Source organism: Gavialis gangeticus, unplaced genomic scaffold (genome assembly GCF_001723915.1).
Source record: "Gavialis gangeticus isolate Ggan-Ray unplaced genomic scaffold, GavGan_comp1, whole genome shotgun sequence".
Lineage (NCBI taxonomy): Eukaryota > Metazoa > Chordata > Crocodylia > Gavialidae > Gavialis > Gavialis gangeticus.
This window is the reverse complement of record NW_017728996.1, coordinates 33247401-33265406: the sequence shown is the minus strand read 5'-3', so window position 1 is coordinate 33265406 and position 18006 is coordinate 33247401. Positions and strand designations below refer to the sequence as shown.

General features: G+C 41.8%; 1 protein-coding gene across 9 annotated transcripts in view; it reads right to left on the bottom strand.

Annotated features, from left to right (window-relative positions):
* Nucleotides 1–18006, bottom strand: part of TCF12 (transcription factor 12) — a 407201-nt gene that overhangs the window by 104041 nt on the left and 285154 nt on the right. For all 9 annotated transcript variants that reach the window (XM_019504280.1, XM_019504282.1, XM_019504281.1 and 6 more), the window contains exon 6: nucleotides 558–622. In XM_019504280.1, coding sequence (XP_019359825.1) covers nucleotides 558–622 — 65 coding nt within the window. The remainder of the gene's footprint in view (nucleotides 1–557; nucleotides 623–18006) is intronic.

The window sequence follows — 18006 nt, the reverse complement described above, 5'->3', positions numbered from 1 at the left end:
CTCCCTCTGGGTCCTACTGCCCCTGTCTCTTGTCATCTTTGACAGGCAGCCAAAGGCAGATAAATATTAAATTTTCTAAATTTTTTAGGAGCCCCGTGGGCCAGACAATGTCCTGGTGGGCCAGATCTGGCCTGAGGGCCATATTTTGTCTGCCCTTGTTTTAAGACCTGGCTGGGCCATGCTGCTGAATTACTGGTGAATCATATATCTAGCTCACGTAGTTCACAGTGACAATACCCCTTCTTTTGTTCAATGGAAGGGCTCAAGTCCCCAGAACTTTGTAACTAGTTCCCTTTCACAAAGTAGTGAAGTCTCCTTGTGCACATAACAAGAAATATGACTTGGTTTAACAGCACTAGTACTCCCAAATCCCAGTCCAGGGCAATGCAACCAGGCCATAAGTCATCCTACAATTAAAATGAGATATATTTAACCCCTTTTTTCCCCACATCTTCTCTAGCTAAGAACTATTTCTATTAGCCTAAAATGTTCACATTATATGAAAAAAATTATGAATAACGAGTATTTGACTTCTTTGCAATAACCACCATACTTACTTGACAACCTGGTAGTCCTGGGTCTCTCCCATAGAGTGGAAATGGACCTCTATCTGAAGTTTTCCCTATAAAACAAAAGACAAAGTTTTTGAGATAAACTCATTTTGAATTGGTTAAACACCTTTCACAGTTAAGTGTTTAAATGCTTATATTAAAAAAATCAAGTCAGTCAACATCACATTGAAAACTTTGATTTATCAACAGAAATTAAATTGCAAGGATAGAAATAAGTTTGTTACATACATTTTTATATGATTAAATAGAACTCTTAAATCTAACAATATACTGTAACAGAATGAGGAATACCGTTGTGTACTTTACATTTATCAACCTGTTAAAATACAATGAATATCTCTAATGCTGCTGGTACCATTTCTTAAGACAGGCATCAGAAAGACTAAGCATATCGGTTACAGCATGCAAGAAATTGCATATAAAAGGTAATGCACAAACATATTACTTAAGCTGCCAGAATCATGAACTGAAGAGAAGACATTTGGATTAGTGTTAATGTGATGATTTTGCCCCCTGCTGGCCAAGTTTTAGAGAAATCAATCTCAGAAGAGGATTTCTACTCTGTTTCCCCAGCTAGTAATAAGGTACAACACAACAGCAAATGAAGAAGGAAAGAATGGGAAAATGAAGAACAATCATGAAAAAGTAATTCTGAAGAATGTAATCACTGCTACCTGTTGACAAAGTGAAGTGTACATTCAGCTGCTGAGAACATGGAGGGCACGTACATGCTTATACAAACACATTCAAGTTTATCAAAACTATCAAAATTAAAACTAAATAGCTCACAGCAAGTTCTAGGTCTGTAAGGTTTGCCAGGCTGAATAAAGGCTGGTTTAGGACTTCTCATTTAATCAATCATTTGGCGAGAAGAATCAGTGGGGCCTTAAGACTATATAAACACTTGAAAGAAATGCCAAAACACAAATCAAGTAAAGGACAGTGAGTGCATACAGCAGAACATGTACTTTCACTGACGTCCTGTAACCCAGTGTAACAGGTTACTGATTTAGTCAATTTACATAACTTTTCTACAACAAACATTAACTATTCCAACAGACAATTTAAGTGACAAATATTATGGAATTTGCTTTAAATAGACCCTTCAGTTATTGGTAAAGACCTGGTGAAATGGGAACAGAAAAATGTAAGGCAGCAAAGCATATAGAAAGCCAGCACTTGATGGTTCAATGCAATTCAGTTTAGTTCTCCATGAAACAGAAGTTTAGAACTATTTAGGGCAGTTTCTCCTTAGAACTATAACATGGCCAATACTTAGTTATGCTGTTAAAATTAAAATTTGGCAGAAAAATAATAATTTTTATGCCATCACTTAAACAGTAAGTGCTGGACACTCCTTCCTTAAAACCTTTATCTAGGTAGCAAATCTAGTCATACAAAAAAGCTCAACTAATATACCAGGTTTCCCACTTGGCTATATTCTTGCATGGCTGTATCTGCAGGCAACATACACTAGGGTATGCTTACCATATAGGAAAGGAGCTCTCTGATGTTGGGAGTTAGAGTCTGAGGGCATGAGTAGTAACAAGGTACTATAGGACTCCAAACTGCCTTCAGTAACTGCTAGAGCAGGGGCGGGCAATTATTTTGGGTGGAAGGCCGCTTACTGAGTTTTGCCATGCTATCGAGGGCCACATGATAGGCAGCCAGGGGTAGATAAATATTAATTTTCTAAAATTTTTAGGGGCTCCGCAAGCCAGATAGAATGGCCTGGCAGGCCACATCTGGCCCCTGGGCTGCATTTTGCCCATCCCTGTGCTAGAGAGACTGACTAATAATTAGAACAATGTTCCAGGACTACCTGTTACCACAACTGCTTCCCTTTCAGTGATACAAAGGGTTGCTAAGGTGCTAAAGGGGCTTCCAGGGCTCCAATTTGCCTGTGATCCTCCCCCTTCCCTCCCTACTTACAATTCTCCTTTTATTTATATCCACAGAGTGGAAATGAGGGAGATGTGATGTGGAAGATAAAGTGAGAAGATAAGTGATGGAGACAAAGATAAAATATGGTTCAGCTAAACCTTGTGTCTTTGATGCTTGACATAACAATTTGGAAGGAACCTCCTAGGCCTTGTCTCCCCATGGAAAAGAATTAAAAAATCTGTCAAACAATATCACTAATCAGATAGTCACTTAATACAGAAAGAGAGGTAGTTAGCCTGAAGTTAATCAGAAGGCAAGGCAGAGTAAGGTGACCCCTGAAAAAACTTATGCCTTTTGGAACAAGATAGTCTTTAAGATGTCACTCTGTCTTGCCTTCTTCCTTAATATAAAAAGGAAAACAGCAACTACACACCTTCTTCTAGTGTGACAAACCACCTGATCTGCTCATAAATCATAAGATACCAGGACCACTTATTTATTAAAACCTTAGAATAGTTGAAGGGTTTGAAAATGTAGGCGTGCTGACTCAGTAATCACTGAAAAAGATGCATGTTGTAATATCTTACAATAAATACAAATATCCAAATTCCATATCTATATTATTTTTAAGCATCTGAAGTAACTGCAATATTGTTGCTGGATTTAGAAAGGATGCATACAACCTAAGTAATTCTCTCTTAGTAGCACAAAATCTTGAGCATTAGTTAACAGATCTGTGATATACAAGATAAAATGTAATAAAGAGCCATAGTTTTAGATCTATCGCTGTTTTAAATGCCAAACCTTTCACTGGCTCAATTTTTGCCTACTAAGCAAAAATCTCATGATTATACAAATTGTCAATAACTATTTAAAATATGGAAAAAGACCCAGCTCCTTTGGAAAACCATCTCTACCAGGCTATTATCATATTGGTTACAACAAATATGCAGCTACAATTTGCTTGTAAAATGGCAGTGTTACAGCAAAAGAGAAGGAAAAAAGTTAACATTTTTCTGCTGAAGCAATTTGCCTCTAACAACTATCAGGCACCAGGCAACTAAAATACCTAGCATGCAAAATTATTTGAAGTAGCATGAATCATGCTGCTCACATTAACCAGACTCAGCATTTTCTTTCCAGAAAATGAGAATCTTACACCAAATGATAAACAACTTAGACTAAAGTATGCAATATTCCAGGCAGGCTTTAAAACAAATATTCGTGCAAGAGTAAATTACACAGGCCAAAAAAAATGATCATCTCTCTGGCTTATGTAACAAATACATTGCTTGACACAATTAAGGTGATTATTTCACATATCTAACAGTGTCACTTTAAAAAGTACCACAGACCCACAGAATCCCATACTACTGTAGAAAAACAAATTCACCGATACTTAGAAGAGATCTAAAAGTCAAAGCTGAAATGATATCACCTTTAAAATGCATCAGAAACTATGCAGTTCCTTAGTATGATAAAAATTTGGAGCAAATTCATGACAAACCTGTTCTCGAAAAGCCAGAGCTTTTATAAATGCTTAAAACAGACTGTACTGCTGTAGGACAGTGTTCAAGAGGATGCCTTTGAGGAGATATTAGAAAAGTTTTTCTAGCAGGGGACTGGAATGACCCAGTTCAGGTCGAAGGAGACCAATATTAAGATCTGGTTGCTGTTGCCACTGCTGCAGGTAAAGTCCCCAACTCCAAGCCAGACCAAATGGCTCTGGAGGCCAAGAGTTGCCAACTCCTGCTTTTGAGCCTATAAAGAATTTCACACGAAGACCATAATCACCAGTACTGATGATGAATGATGTTTCCAAGATGCATTAATTTCAGCAAATATTGGCTGCTATGGTCTGGTGGGGTAATACTGTAGTTATATAAAGAGTGGAAATCAAAAGCTTATTGTTCCAGATGCTGTTTAGACACCAATACTCTGAGGAATACCCCAACAGAAATGGAGAAAATATTTAGTAAGACTATGATCCATGTAGGAAGTGAGAGTGGTGGTGGATGGGTCAGTATTGACCTGGAAAGATGTGGGCAGCGGGGTCCCCCAAGGCTCAGTCCTTGGACTTGTGCTATTCAAAGTCTTCATCAGCGACTTGGATGAGGGCGTGGAGAGCACTTCGTCCAAATTCACGGATGACATGAAATTATGAGATAAAGTAAACACACTAGGGGGAAGGGATTCAGGTGGACCTGCACAGGTTGGAAAAATGGGCAGAAAAGAATAGAATGCAGTTCAACAAAGACAAGTGCAAAGTGCTGCATCTAGGGAGAAGGAATCACTAACATACCTATAGGTTAGGGGATGACCTTCTCAGCAGCAATGGAAGAAAGGGATCTCAAAGTCATAGCTGACTCCAAGATTAATATGAGCCATCAATATGATGAAGTAATCAGTAAAGCTAACCACACTATCATGCATTAGCTGGTGCATCACAAACAGGTCCAGGGAGGTGATACTTCCCCTCTATGTGGCATTGGTTAGGCCACAGCTGGAGTACTGTGTCCAGTTCTGGGCATGAGGATAACATTGAGAGGGGCCAGAGGAAGGCCACTGGTATGGTTAGGGGCCTGCAAGTAAGTCCCTATAAAGAGAGACTCAGGGACCTGGATCTCTTCAGCCTCTGCAAGAGAAAGCTGGGAGGGGATCTTGATGCCATTTACAAATTGATCGGGGATGTGGGGGGGGGCGGCAACAAGAAATAGGAAATGCTCTGTTTACCAGGACACCCCTGGTAAAACCAGGAACAGTGGCCACAAACTGACAGAAAGCAGACTTAGGCTGTACAGCAGGAAGAAATTCTGTATGATAAGGGTGGCCAGAATCTGAAATGGGTTCTCAAGAGAGGTGGTGCTCTCACCTGCTTTGGGGGTCTTTAAGAGGAAACTGGACAAGCACCTGGCTGGGATCACATGACCCCAGCACTCTTTCCTGCCCAGGGCAGGGGTTGGACTTGATGATCTATTGAGGTCCCTTCTGACCCTAACAACTATGGAACTATGAAAGGTTGACAATCTCAGGTTCTAACATACCACAACCAATTCATACCCTTAACAAACAGTTATGGCCTACAACACAGTGTCTCTCAGATGCCAGAGATTACTCATGCATCCACTGAGATTTAAACACTTGACATAACATACCGATACAAGGTCCTCTGGAGTAGCTGACACCCTGTTTATAAGCCATGTGGATCAACAAGATTCTCTGGTGATCACGGCTACATACAAATGGCAAATACTACAAAACAATGCATTTTTATAATAATCACTACTGTCAATATGAAAACACAAACTTAAGACAAGTTCACATAAGACCTATATTTTAGAAGTGCAACAACCCAGAAAGTCAAGGCATCTTTGGTGACCGTGGCAGGATCTGGGAAATTCAAGAATTTGTCCCATAAGTTTTCAACACGCTTTAAAGTGCAAATATAATATTTGCATATACTAATAAGTGAATGAGCAATGTACCAAATTATATTTTCTTAGGACTGGTCTAAAATCAGCATTAAATGAATATTTTAGTAACCACTGTGGGTGATCTAATTAGATCACAGAAGATTTATTTCAACACTTTAAAATATTTGCATCCTATATTCTGATACAAACAGATCTAAACACATCTGATAATACCCTAGGACAGCAGTCAGCAACCTTTCCTGGAGGTGGGCTGGAATGACACAACTTGCTTCAGAGGCAAGCTGGCATTAGGACCATGCTGCAGCTGCTGCTATCCTGCCATGACTCAGAAAATTCCCCCGCCCCTGAAACTTCCCAGCTCCACAGGCCAGATCTGGTTCATGAGCCATAAACTTTTGCTTTAGAACAGTGGTCACCAACCCAGGGATCCTGATCTACAGGTAGATATTGGAGCCTCTTTTGGTAGATCCTGGGCAGGGGGGACAGCTGGGTATGTGCGCATATGCACACCAAGCATAAGCAGGTCAATCTGTGTGGGACAGAAGGGATGGGGGCTAGATTGAGGTCCTGCAATGAGCAGCTGACCATGCAGCCCAGCCAGGAGCAGGGGACAGTAAGTCGGGCCCCAGCCCAGATGAGTGGTGGGAGGATTGGAGCCTGGGGGGCTCCTCTAGGGGCGCAATGGACTCCCTCTCCATCTCTGTGGGAGTGGAGGTGCCATAGGCTGCTGCCGCTGCACCTCAAGTTCCGCGGCAGCTGGCCACGTGTGGGTGTGGCCCAGCTCAGCAGCGGGGACACATGTGGGGGTGGCCCCAGTGCACCAAAGTCTGGGAAGATCTGGTCATCCAGGTGTGTGTGGGGAGAGAAGTTCCTGCTGCTGGGTGCAGCCTGGCAGAGGCTCTGGGGGCCCATGCCCCTCACCTGTGCTTGGGGCACGGCGGGCAGCCAACAGCAGCAGCCACCTTGCCCAGAGCAGAGGTGGTGTGGTATGGGCCCCTGGGACCTCTACTGGGCTATGCCCAGTGGCAGAAGCCCTCTAACCCCAACGTGCCACTGGACCGCAGAGACTTCCAGACCTGGCTGGGCTGGGACCCAACACCATGTTCTTCTGGCTGCTGGGCAGGCATGGCTCAGTGCAGCTGGGACACAGAAGTGGGACTGGGCTCTAGCCCGGCTAGGTCTGGGACACACTGCAGTCCAAGGGGGTGTGAGGCGCAGGGCAGGGGGTAGGGCGGGGAAGGAGTGATGGATCCTGGGGTGACCTTTAATTCCAAAAAGTGATCTTCACCATAAAAAGGTTGGAGACCACTGCTTTAGAAGAATTAAAGTGAATATATAGGTTATGTATCTCAATAAAAACAGTTTTCTTCAAGTACACATGTAATTCCCATTACTATAAGAAAAAAGAAAAAAAAAATCACCATGAAGAAAAAGGGTCAGCCAAAAGGCACAAAACATGGAATCAAATTAATTCACCGCATAATGTAATAATTTAAAAATACATTTTCTGAAATGCAATTGATTCAATTCTGCATTACCATTTGAAAGCGTGATTTATGGAGTACCAACACACAGACAAATTCCATCACCAGAAACACAAAGTCATTTCAGCACTAGAAGGGAAATTCCTAATTCCTAAAGGCTCATTACACAAATGTGTATTTTAAAAATTTCTTATCAAAATGGCATAAGGAGTACCCTGAAAAAAGTACTATGATACTGTCAGGAATCAGAAGAAAATGAAGGAACATGTTCAATATAAAATATAAATTACAATTACATATTAACACCCATCCCCCAACATTTGCTTAAGTTGCAAAGCCAAGAGTTCAAAAGATCAGAAATGCCAGCAATAATGCTGGTTTATGCAACCTTCATTTGTAGCCTTTTTTGTGTGATATGATATTGCCTGACTATATGATTACATACTGCCTTCTCAGCAGGACGCCCACCTCCTTTAGTGCACTGGCTAGTGCTTGCTGCTTGGATAATCATTAATTATTTTTGCTGTTATTTTTTTTTTTAATCTGTATGGCACCTTGGGAAGTTAACCTGCGTTAACTACACTGATGTATTCTTAATTTCAAGAAGTTGTCTATGGTGCTTGATGCTAATATTTTCATTGTCCCATTCAGGTTAAGAAACACATGTCTTGTTAAGGGGGACAGAACGGCCATTTAAAAAGCATGTAGATATTGTACTGAGTTGAAAAAGGGGAAGAGACAATCAAAGTAAGCACATGTATAAAACAGGGCCACTGAAAGAGTCACCTTTAAAAGGTCTCAACTACTTTTCTATTATCTATCTCACGAAACACACATTTCTTGCAGCATACCCCGAATGTCACTAATTCCGGACTCTGGAGCCTAGGAGAAAGTAAGCACCAGAAGTAAAAAAAACCCTAAACTAAACAGCAAAAAAAAAAACCTCCTGCCACCAGCTCAGTTCAGCAGCAGGTGGTTTGACTGCTCTGCCAGGGACAAGATTTTAAAAGAGTCAAGACCCAAGGCTTATACAACTTTAAAAGTTGCCAGGAGTTTGTGAAAGAAGGGTTATGATGGAAAGTTCTTTAGTATTTTAACCAGAGCAGGAATTGCTAGGCATCCACCACAACCATTTGGGTACTTTGGAACTGTCTGGCTTTAAAATTATAAAAGGAAAAAAAAACAAACAAAACAAAAAATAAACCCCAAAACCTGACAACTGTGTCACTTGTGTTTTCTTTCTTATTTTTCATTCAGTCTGAATACAGCTCCGGAATATAGTTTTTCCTCTGAAGATTACCCTCCTCCCCCCTAGTTTTGGTCTTCTTTTTAGTTGTTTCCCATTTCTTTCTTTGTCCATCTACTTATCTTCCTATATTGTTTTTACTTCCTCTGTGTCCCACATTTCCTTTAAGCCTCCCCTTCTGTGCTCTAGCTAGTAATCCTCTTGCAAAACTAACTTCTTTCAGTCAGCTGTCCACATATTAACACTTTTCCAATACTACTTTGTTCTTAACCTTAAAACATAGCAGTTATATGCATTATATGCAACATTATGAATCACGTTGTCATTTTATAACCTTTTGCCTCCTTCCCTTCTCTTTTTCTGGTGTCATTTCTGGTGTATACATGCATATATGTAAACACTTCTTTTGTTCTTTGTGTTTTTGTTTTTTTGCCTACAGTGTGTGGGCAGGCCTTGCAGGCCATGACCCAGGCCTCGTCCTCGAGGCCCAGATCCTCGGACCAACCTGTACATGATCTCTACTGGCCCCATTTGTCACCCTCCCTGGAATAAACGTCTCTTAAAAGTCAAGTCTAGTGTCATCTCCTGTATTTTATACAGCTGTCATTTATTCAAATGACAAAGTCCCTATTGCCTTCTGGTTTTCATTTATTCAGGTTTGCAAGAACTTTATTGTAAGTTGCTAGGAAGAGACACCAGTCAGGAAAATAAAGTCAAGTCATACTTCAACTTCTTTTTCTTCAGGTCCTGCTTTATCACTAAAGTCATTCAAGACAAGAGAAAAGTAATTAAGAGAAAAAAATCCTGGTCCAGCCATCAGTGGGAGGGAGAGGAAAAAAAAGGTGGCAACCTCTTGCTAGGTTCCTCCATGCAGGAATGTCCAATAGGATCATACCTCAACCTTATTCTTGTTCGTTTACCAGTCTCCACCTCTTTCCATCATATGCCTTGCCTGGAGAATGCCTCCTAACAACCTCTGCACTTAGAGGGGCTATACCCCATTTGAGAAGTATAGGCTGTGGCTGGTTTTGCATTTAGACCATAAATCTGTCTAGAATTACTTGTAAATTATTTGAACCATTCAATAATTTGGGACAAATTTTACATTTGTTAAGAAAATGTCAAATTAAAAGAGTTTAATCTGGTTTCATAATGAAACTTCTACAAAAATACATTCATTAACTAAGTATGAAAACTAGAGAGCTTTGATAGGTAGAAGCCAGGCTAAGAAAAATAAATCTCACTAGAGAAATAAAACTTGGGGCATTTCATAATTTAGCAAACAAATAGCAACACATTGGACTAATTCTGGCACTAATGAGGTTTCAGTAAATAATGAAAGCGCTTTTTCTTTTAATTGTTTACTTAGCCCAAACGTGATATGATTATACCTTAACTTAGCCCTCAAACATTGTGCAAGTACCTAAATACTAAAACAATAACTTTATGCTACCCATGAATATTTAACACAGAACAGAATTAAAGGCAACAGGATGCAAAGTGAAAGACAAATTTAAAAAGAAAATCACAAAATTAGCCTAGTTGTGCATTACTAAAGAGAACGGTCTATGATATTGCTTTCCCATAGACTCAAAACAATGCTTAGCATACGAGAGGATGACAGATCTTAATGGTAGAGCAAATTACTTTAATTTTGGTGGAATTAACCCTTTTGTAGCCTATAGATCATTTTATATATTCCCCGAGTATTTATTTGGCTGGCAGTGTGGGAAGTGCCAACATTTTTTAGGCAAAGCAATGTTTATCACTTGATATGAATAGTATAGTGACCACAGCTGGCAGCTGCTCTATTTATCTGTCAGAGACAAAGTGTGACTACTCTACCCGTGCAAAGAAAATTCTTTCAGTGAGTTCTGAGACATGTTTTTACATTCCTAATCATCCTTTCACTGCTCATAATATTTTTAACATGTCAACACTAATCTCAATCTAAATTAGACATAAGATATATTTCAGAGACAACCCCGGATATTTTTAAAGAACTGGCATTTTATGTTTTTCATCTTGAATTTATACATTTCATATCATGGGATCAACTCTATTTGGAAATATTTTACATAAACAGATGCCCATAAATCCAAGAGCTTTACTGAAAACAGTTACCTAGTTGTCAATCTATATATAGATAAATCAACCTTTTTGGTGCAAGTTGGGGAAAAAAACCTCTTTAATTACAAAATTTTAGGTACTTTAAAATAGCTTCCACATCCTTATGTTTTGAAACATTTCTAAAAAGAAAAGAATTACTATTGCAAGTCAAGTTGGTCCAGATAGTTTAATGTTAGAAATTATATTCCAATATTTTTTTCTACATTACTGTCCAGTTGCCACCCCATTAAGTAAACTGTAAAAACTGGAACAGCTCTCTCACACACATACACACAAACAATGGTAAAAGAAAAGTGTTTGGCAGTAGATTTAGTTAGTGTTCTATAACACTAAATAATTTATTTCTATATTAAAACAAAGATGGAAATAAAATACCTGACTATCAAAGTTAATGACATGCCTTCTTAGCTGTTTCTAATAGAGCTCCTCTGTTTCTATTCATAATATTTTTATGGGGACCCCCCAACAGAATAAAATCAATACTTGCTTAGCCTGCTAATGTAACCTGCATTTTGATTAAGACATGAAGATAGCTCTGCCCTTAATATTTGTCTTCTAGAGATGGTGTGTTATATAATTGAATATAAAAAGATTGCTCACCACCTGGAAGATCAGTTCTTCACCTTTAACTCATGCTTAGTCCTTGTTCCTCAATTAAGAATTTCACAACTGTTGCCTAGTACCTTCATTTGTTTCATATCTACATGCTGACTAAATTTTTTAAGGCCACACAAAATATTACACATGGTCTAAAGTACAGTTTTCCTAAGCCTTGCCCAGTCACATTTCTGCCCAAGCTTATAGGAAACTAGTGAAAAAAAAATCCAATGAAGCACAGTTTGAAGAAAGCACATTATATGAATGCCTTCCTATTTTCTTTGCAACAATTTGTTTAAGTGTTATTGGCTAACATTTGTGCCAAGCATGCTGCTGGCTACACTGAAGATGTTTAACTATCCAGTGCCAACAAGCGCAGCTGCTGGACTTGCTGCACCCTCCTCCTGTTCATTCCATGCCAAATTACTCACTCAGCTATGAATGATGAAGCATCAGCATAGGAAAATGCCAAGTGCAAGTGAGATTAGTGATAAACCAGAGGATCCCTGCAGAGGTCAGTGATTAGCAGGTCCCTAGTAGTAATCACTTTTCCAACCTAGCCCTTATCTCATCATATGCTCCATCTTAACTCGGCACAGTTTTCCTGTGACAGGCATCAGAAACTGCAAGCAGCTTCCCAATCAATAATTCCTGAAGTCTTGCTAACACACCAAGAGCGTCTTAGCCTTGATAACAACAGCAAGGCTTGGGTAGCATGAATTGTTTGCAAACTTTTAACTATCAGTTTTAAAATCTGATTAATAATTGAACGTTCATACCTACTATAAAACTATTTATCACAAAAACTTCCAGGAAATCAGACCTACAGATAAAAACCTACAGTGGTGAAACTAGGGGGGGCAAACATGGCAACTGCCCCAGGCACTGATTTAGGGAGGATACAAAAAAAGGGGATACTGCTGGCAGCCATGTGATCATATAGCAACTGGAAGTTACCACTGCCCCTGTGCCCCAATTGCCAAGCTATGTCCCTGCACTACTCTAAAAGCCTAACAGATTAACCATGACCAACTATGAATAACTATTAAGTACTCAATGGGAAAATACATGAGCAAGAATATGCTTGTCTAAATTATTCCAGGGGGAAACTGCAACAGGGAATATAATATGCAGACTGACCAGTCAAATCAGCGGTGCTCAACATTTTTGTCCCACAAGCCAGATGGGCAGTACTTGGTTCATCCACAGGTGGGATCACACCTGTGGGCCCAATATGGATGCGTGGAGGAGGTTAAGGGACAGCCTGATCCCCATCCAGCCACACGGGGATGGTGGGGGGGGGACAGAACCTGGCCTGGCCCCAGTCAGGCTGGGGAAGGGGAGAAGGGGGCATGCCCTGGCTCCAATCTGCCCATGTGGGGCAAGGAGATGTGGCCTGGCCCCAAACCTGCCACATGGGACTTAGGAATTTGGCAGCCAGGAGGGACGGGTGGGTGGAACTATTAATTGCCACTGTTCTCCTATTGCCAAAATTTCCTAATCCATGGGGAGACCCACAGGTCAGAAGCCATAGCTCCTCAGGCTTAATTTGGCTTATAGGCCAGAGGTTGAGCACCCCTGAGCTAAACTATTTCCCGAGTAATTTCTGGAAAGTTATCTTTCTACCAAATCAATTAAACCAATTTCACAAAAATAATCTCCAGGGAAGTTCTATTTAATGTTAAATAACATTTTTAATAAACTGATTTGTTTCTTCACCCATTTCCTTGGGTCAGAATATTCAAGGGCCGGTAAAGGAGTTCTACCAGAACAATTTTAATGTTAAACTAGTAGAGTGGATTATTTCTGTAGTTAAGGCACTGAATGGGAGTCAAGAGATCAGACTTCAAATTCCTAATTTTGCCTTGTATGACCCATGCAACTTGGAGACAAGTCACTTTAGTTTTCTACATCTCTATCCCTCATCTGTAAAACAGAAAAAAAAACCAAACCCTTTCTTTTCTCCAACCCTATGTCTGTCTTATGTATTTAGGTTGAGAAGTCTTCAAGACAGGCCTCCACAGACCTTATGTCTGTATACTGTCTAATGCACCGATACACTATCCAGACTGGGGCCTTTACATACAACAGTAATATAACTGCTACTACTATTGACATTAAGAGTTCAGCTGTACATTACATCAGACACTAAATAATTGCCTTCTTTACTGTCATTTGCTACCAAAATCTGATCTGGTCTGTAGGAAAAAGTCATGTTCATGCTTTCAGGTTTCTAACCAAATTACTAGAATTCAAACAGTGACACACTGTCACACCCAATTCTTATAAATAAACTAAACAGTTGCAATGTAAATTATGACAGTCTGGTGAGAGGAAAATTGGCTTTTGGGACACACCTAGAGAATGGTGGTGGATGGGTCGGTTTCTACCTGGAGAAATGCAGGTAGTGGAATCCCACAAGGCTCTGTCCTGGGACCGGTGCTGTTCAATAGCTTCATTAGTGACTTGGATGAGGGAGTAGAAAGCACTCTGTCCAAGTCTGCAAACACCACCAAACTATAGGATGAGGTAAAAAAACTAGAGGGCAGGAAGCAAATCCAGGCGGATTTGGACAGGCTAGGGAAGTGGGTGGAACAGAATGGATGCAGTTTAACAAAGATAAGTACTGTGTGTTGCACCTAGGGAAGAAGAATCATCAACACACCTACAGCCTGGGAGGTAGCATTCTCAGTAGCACAACCACGGAAAGGGATCTTGGAGACATAGCAGACTCCAAAATGAACAAGAGTCACCAATGTGATGAAGTAATAAGAAAAGCTAACTATACTATTTCCTGTATAAGTAGGTGCATGGCAAACGGGTCTAAGGATGTGATACTTCCCCTCTATGCAGCATTGGTCAGGCCGCAGCTGGAGTACTGTGTCCAGTTTTGGGCGCCGCACTTCAAGAGGGAGAGGAGGGCCACCTGTCTGGTTAAAGGCCTACAGGAAAAACCCTAAGAGGACCAATAGAGGGACCTGCCGTGCGGGGCAGTGTTTGCTGCTGTTGCCCACCTGAAGCTTGTGCGCTGGGCAGCACAGAGTTGGTGGTGGCAAACACTGCCTGGTGTGGCAAGCGGGGGGAGCCACTTTCCTCTGCACCAAGCAGCTGCTGCTGCTGCTGCTGCTGCAGTGCAGCTCCAATGGGCAAGCCTAGAGCCAGCATGGAGCCCATGCTGACAGTGGGGGAGGGTTACAAGCTGGTGCTGACCGCAGGGAAAAGCGGCCCCTCCTCCGACCCATGCTGCAGCTGCTCGCAGCCCACATGGGGCTGCCTGTGCCTGCTCAGAACAGCCCCGTGCGGGGTGCAAGTGGCTGCGGCAGAGAGCACTGGCCATGGGGTGGGGGAGGGGCCACTTTTCCCCACACTCAGCACTAGCTCCCTCCCTGCCAGCAAACAGGGAGTCGGGGCTGTACACTGCCCCCCCACCTGTACACAAGGTGGGGGAGCACTGGGAGCGAGTAGGTGCAGGAGCCAGCAGGAGCACGGGGCCCACACCGGTGTCCCAGGGCCAGTGCCAGTGGTGCCCAGAGTACGGTGGCACAAGTACAGGGTCCTGTCCAGCAGGGGCTCTATGGAGCTGGGCCAGCTCCCCACTCTTCCTGCTGGTGCATCCCAGCCTGCCTCCACAGACCCCTGCCAGCCTGCGTTCCTCTCTGGGCCCCACTGGTGCTGGCCCTGAGACACTGGTCCCAAGACAGTGAACAGGGGGCAGGGCACCTGTCAAGGGGTGGGGCTACCCATGTGGCCCTCAACAGCTTGCCAGAACTGGGTAAGCAGCCCTCCGCCTGAAATAATTGCCCGCCCCTGCTGTACAACAGCCCCATAGTAAACAGCGTGGCTGTACTCTTGTTCACTAATTCAAGTGCCTTCCCTGACACTTAAGTCCCTGATGATCTGCTTAAACATCTCTGAGCAGGCCTTAAAACAGTCACCATCTAAAACTAATTTTCCAAAAGAGACCATGTTATATTGATCTAAGCAGAAAATATTCAGTCTCTATTAGCAGCAAATTTAAATTGTAATTTACCAGATATTCAACAAATCTATATATAGTCAAACAGACCATGCCATTGGATATCACCTCTTTAAACGGGACACATTTGAGCCAGTGACAGCATACAGTATTGGCTCTTCCGATCAGATTATTCGCAGTAAAAAAGTTACTTTGGGTCATTTCTAAAACAGTTTAAAACAGGCATTGCTCTATCTAAAGCCTATACAGCTCTTCTATTTATATATAAGGGAACATGATTTTACAAGTGAAGGAACAGAGGAGAAGAAGAAGAAAGAAACAAAAACCAAAATGCTGTTTCTCCTTTCCTTCTAGTTACACACATACACACTTTAAACATTTGACATTTTTAAATAGAATTTTTCTAAAGGCATTGGGGAAAAATAAACTGTGATAGTGCTGTACAAAATATTTTACCAGAACTTGTCTGAATGACCTGTATAATTTATTTATGCTTCATCACCTGTAAGCAATGCAGTCAGAATCACATACAGATAGAAGATTTATAAACCAACAGAGATTTTCTCACTGTGCTCCTTAGACAAGCAGCAGCTGCTGGACTGCACAGAGCTACTTTTCATGTGGTATTGTTTCTGTTTCCAGGTGTTAAAACATATTAAAAGACAACAGCAATCCGTCTAATATTTCCTTAAGTCCTGGTATTTCTTTTAGAAGTAATTGTTCTGGTTGTCACAGGAAGCATGGGGTCATACATTTATAGTTAAGAAGGGGAAAGTCTCCTTAAGACACCCTGTAACAAACTGCGGTCCCCAATGTAAAATGTTTGAAAACTCCTGCAGGAATCACAGCAGGCACACCATAGCAAGAACTGCCCAGAATACTTCTAGATTTATAACTTGAAATAAATATGGAGAACCCTCAGCAGCTTAATACAAGTGAGCTATTATTATGAGGCTTTTTTTCTTTATTGAGTTTTCACTGTATTGCATTTCAGGGCTTGCACAGGCAAGGAATGACATTCCTTGATAAAGGTTTTCTCTTGGGCTTGGTTTACCAACTTGGGCAATGCTAGGATGACACTAAGAGAGAGGTAGTTAGGCGTATTAGTGTGAAGTCAGCAGAATTCTGGAAGGTGCGTCTCTACCCCACCTCCTCCTCCAAAGGAAGCTGAGTTCATGGGATTTCAAACAGACAGAACCTCAGAAAGAGGGAGAAGAGGTAAACCCTGGGGCACCAGGAATAACAACTGCACAACAGGATCATCAAATGGGGTAAAGAGTTAAAGAATGACTGTAAATTAGACCAGTAATGCATCTGTGATTACAGCCTTAAGAACGGGCTTCTAACTGCTGCTCCTGGAAGGCCTAGAAATCAAAGTGGAGTAAAGGCTCTCATGGGAACATCTGGATATAAGCCACAGATCCTACCACTTGTATCTGAGATGAGACACACAGATGGGAAGCAGACTGTATGGACCATGTATTCTTTAACAGGACAAAACATGAATTACTGTGATTAGTAGAGATCTGTGTTCTCCATTTGCCACGAAAAAACGTGGTAAACCCAGATTTTCTCTTTTTAAGGATGAAAACCTGGATTTTCTCCTCTAGAGGAAAAAAATGCAGGAAACACCAGGTTTACCCTTGTAGACTGGCAGAGTTCCAGACTGGGGGGAGTAGGAGGAGGATGGTCAGGCAGAGGACACCATGTGCCTGTGCACACTCACACACGAACATGGCAGCCAGGTAGTCTAGAGAACAGCTCCCTACAGGTAAGTCTGGAGGGTGGGGGGATGGAAGCCCCCACAACGAGGAAGGGAGGAAGTTTGGCAGGGCTGGGGCTGCTGCCCAGATGGGGTAGTTCATGAGGCTTGGGGCCGGGGGCTGGAACATCTGCAAAGAGGAAGCAAACTACCTCCATCTTGAGCAAATATGCAGCATTGTGCTGGATACTGTAGTACAAAAGCAGGATTGTGATTTACTTAGGCTCAAAGATTTGTTAGAGTTTGACAGCTAAATTCTCAGAAGATTCAATCTGTATTGAACATGCTCCAGCTAATGCAATGGAGGGCTAAAACTCTCCATGGAACTGTTCCTCCCAGTTTCCACTACATCATCTGGTACTGGCACTGAGAACAAGGAAACTCTCTTCTCAGGGTTCCCCATTAAATCTCAGGCAGCAAAATGGAGTACATTCAAATTGAAATGAAGAATAGTTAGGAGCCAGGTCTGTAAAAGTCGGAGTAGGAGACAGGCTGGAAGATCCAACATATGAGTTAAGCTAAAGGTGGGTTCAAGCAGACAGGTACGGAAGTATCTTTAACCAATACAGCCCATGAGTGGGACAGTTAGATCTGTCCCACAAACCTCTTTTCAGGAGCCACATCAGAACTGAACTAAGAAGCAGCTGCAGCAGAAAGGTATGCCTACCTGTACAATTTAATGCAGGCAGGTATAGTTTCATAGTTTCATAGATTTAGGGTCGGAAGGGACCTAGTAGATCTTCTAGCCCGAACCCCCGCCAGGGCGGAAGAACAACAAAACCCCAAAACAAGAAACGGGACTCAAATGAGTCCAGCCAGGTAGGCATCCAGCCTCTTCTTAAAGACCCCCAGGGTAGGGGCCAGCACCACTTCCCTTGGAAGTTGGTTCCAGCTCCTAGCCGCCCTAACTGTGAAGTAGTT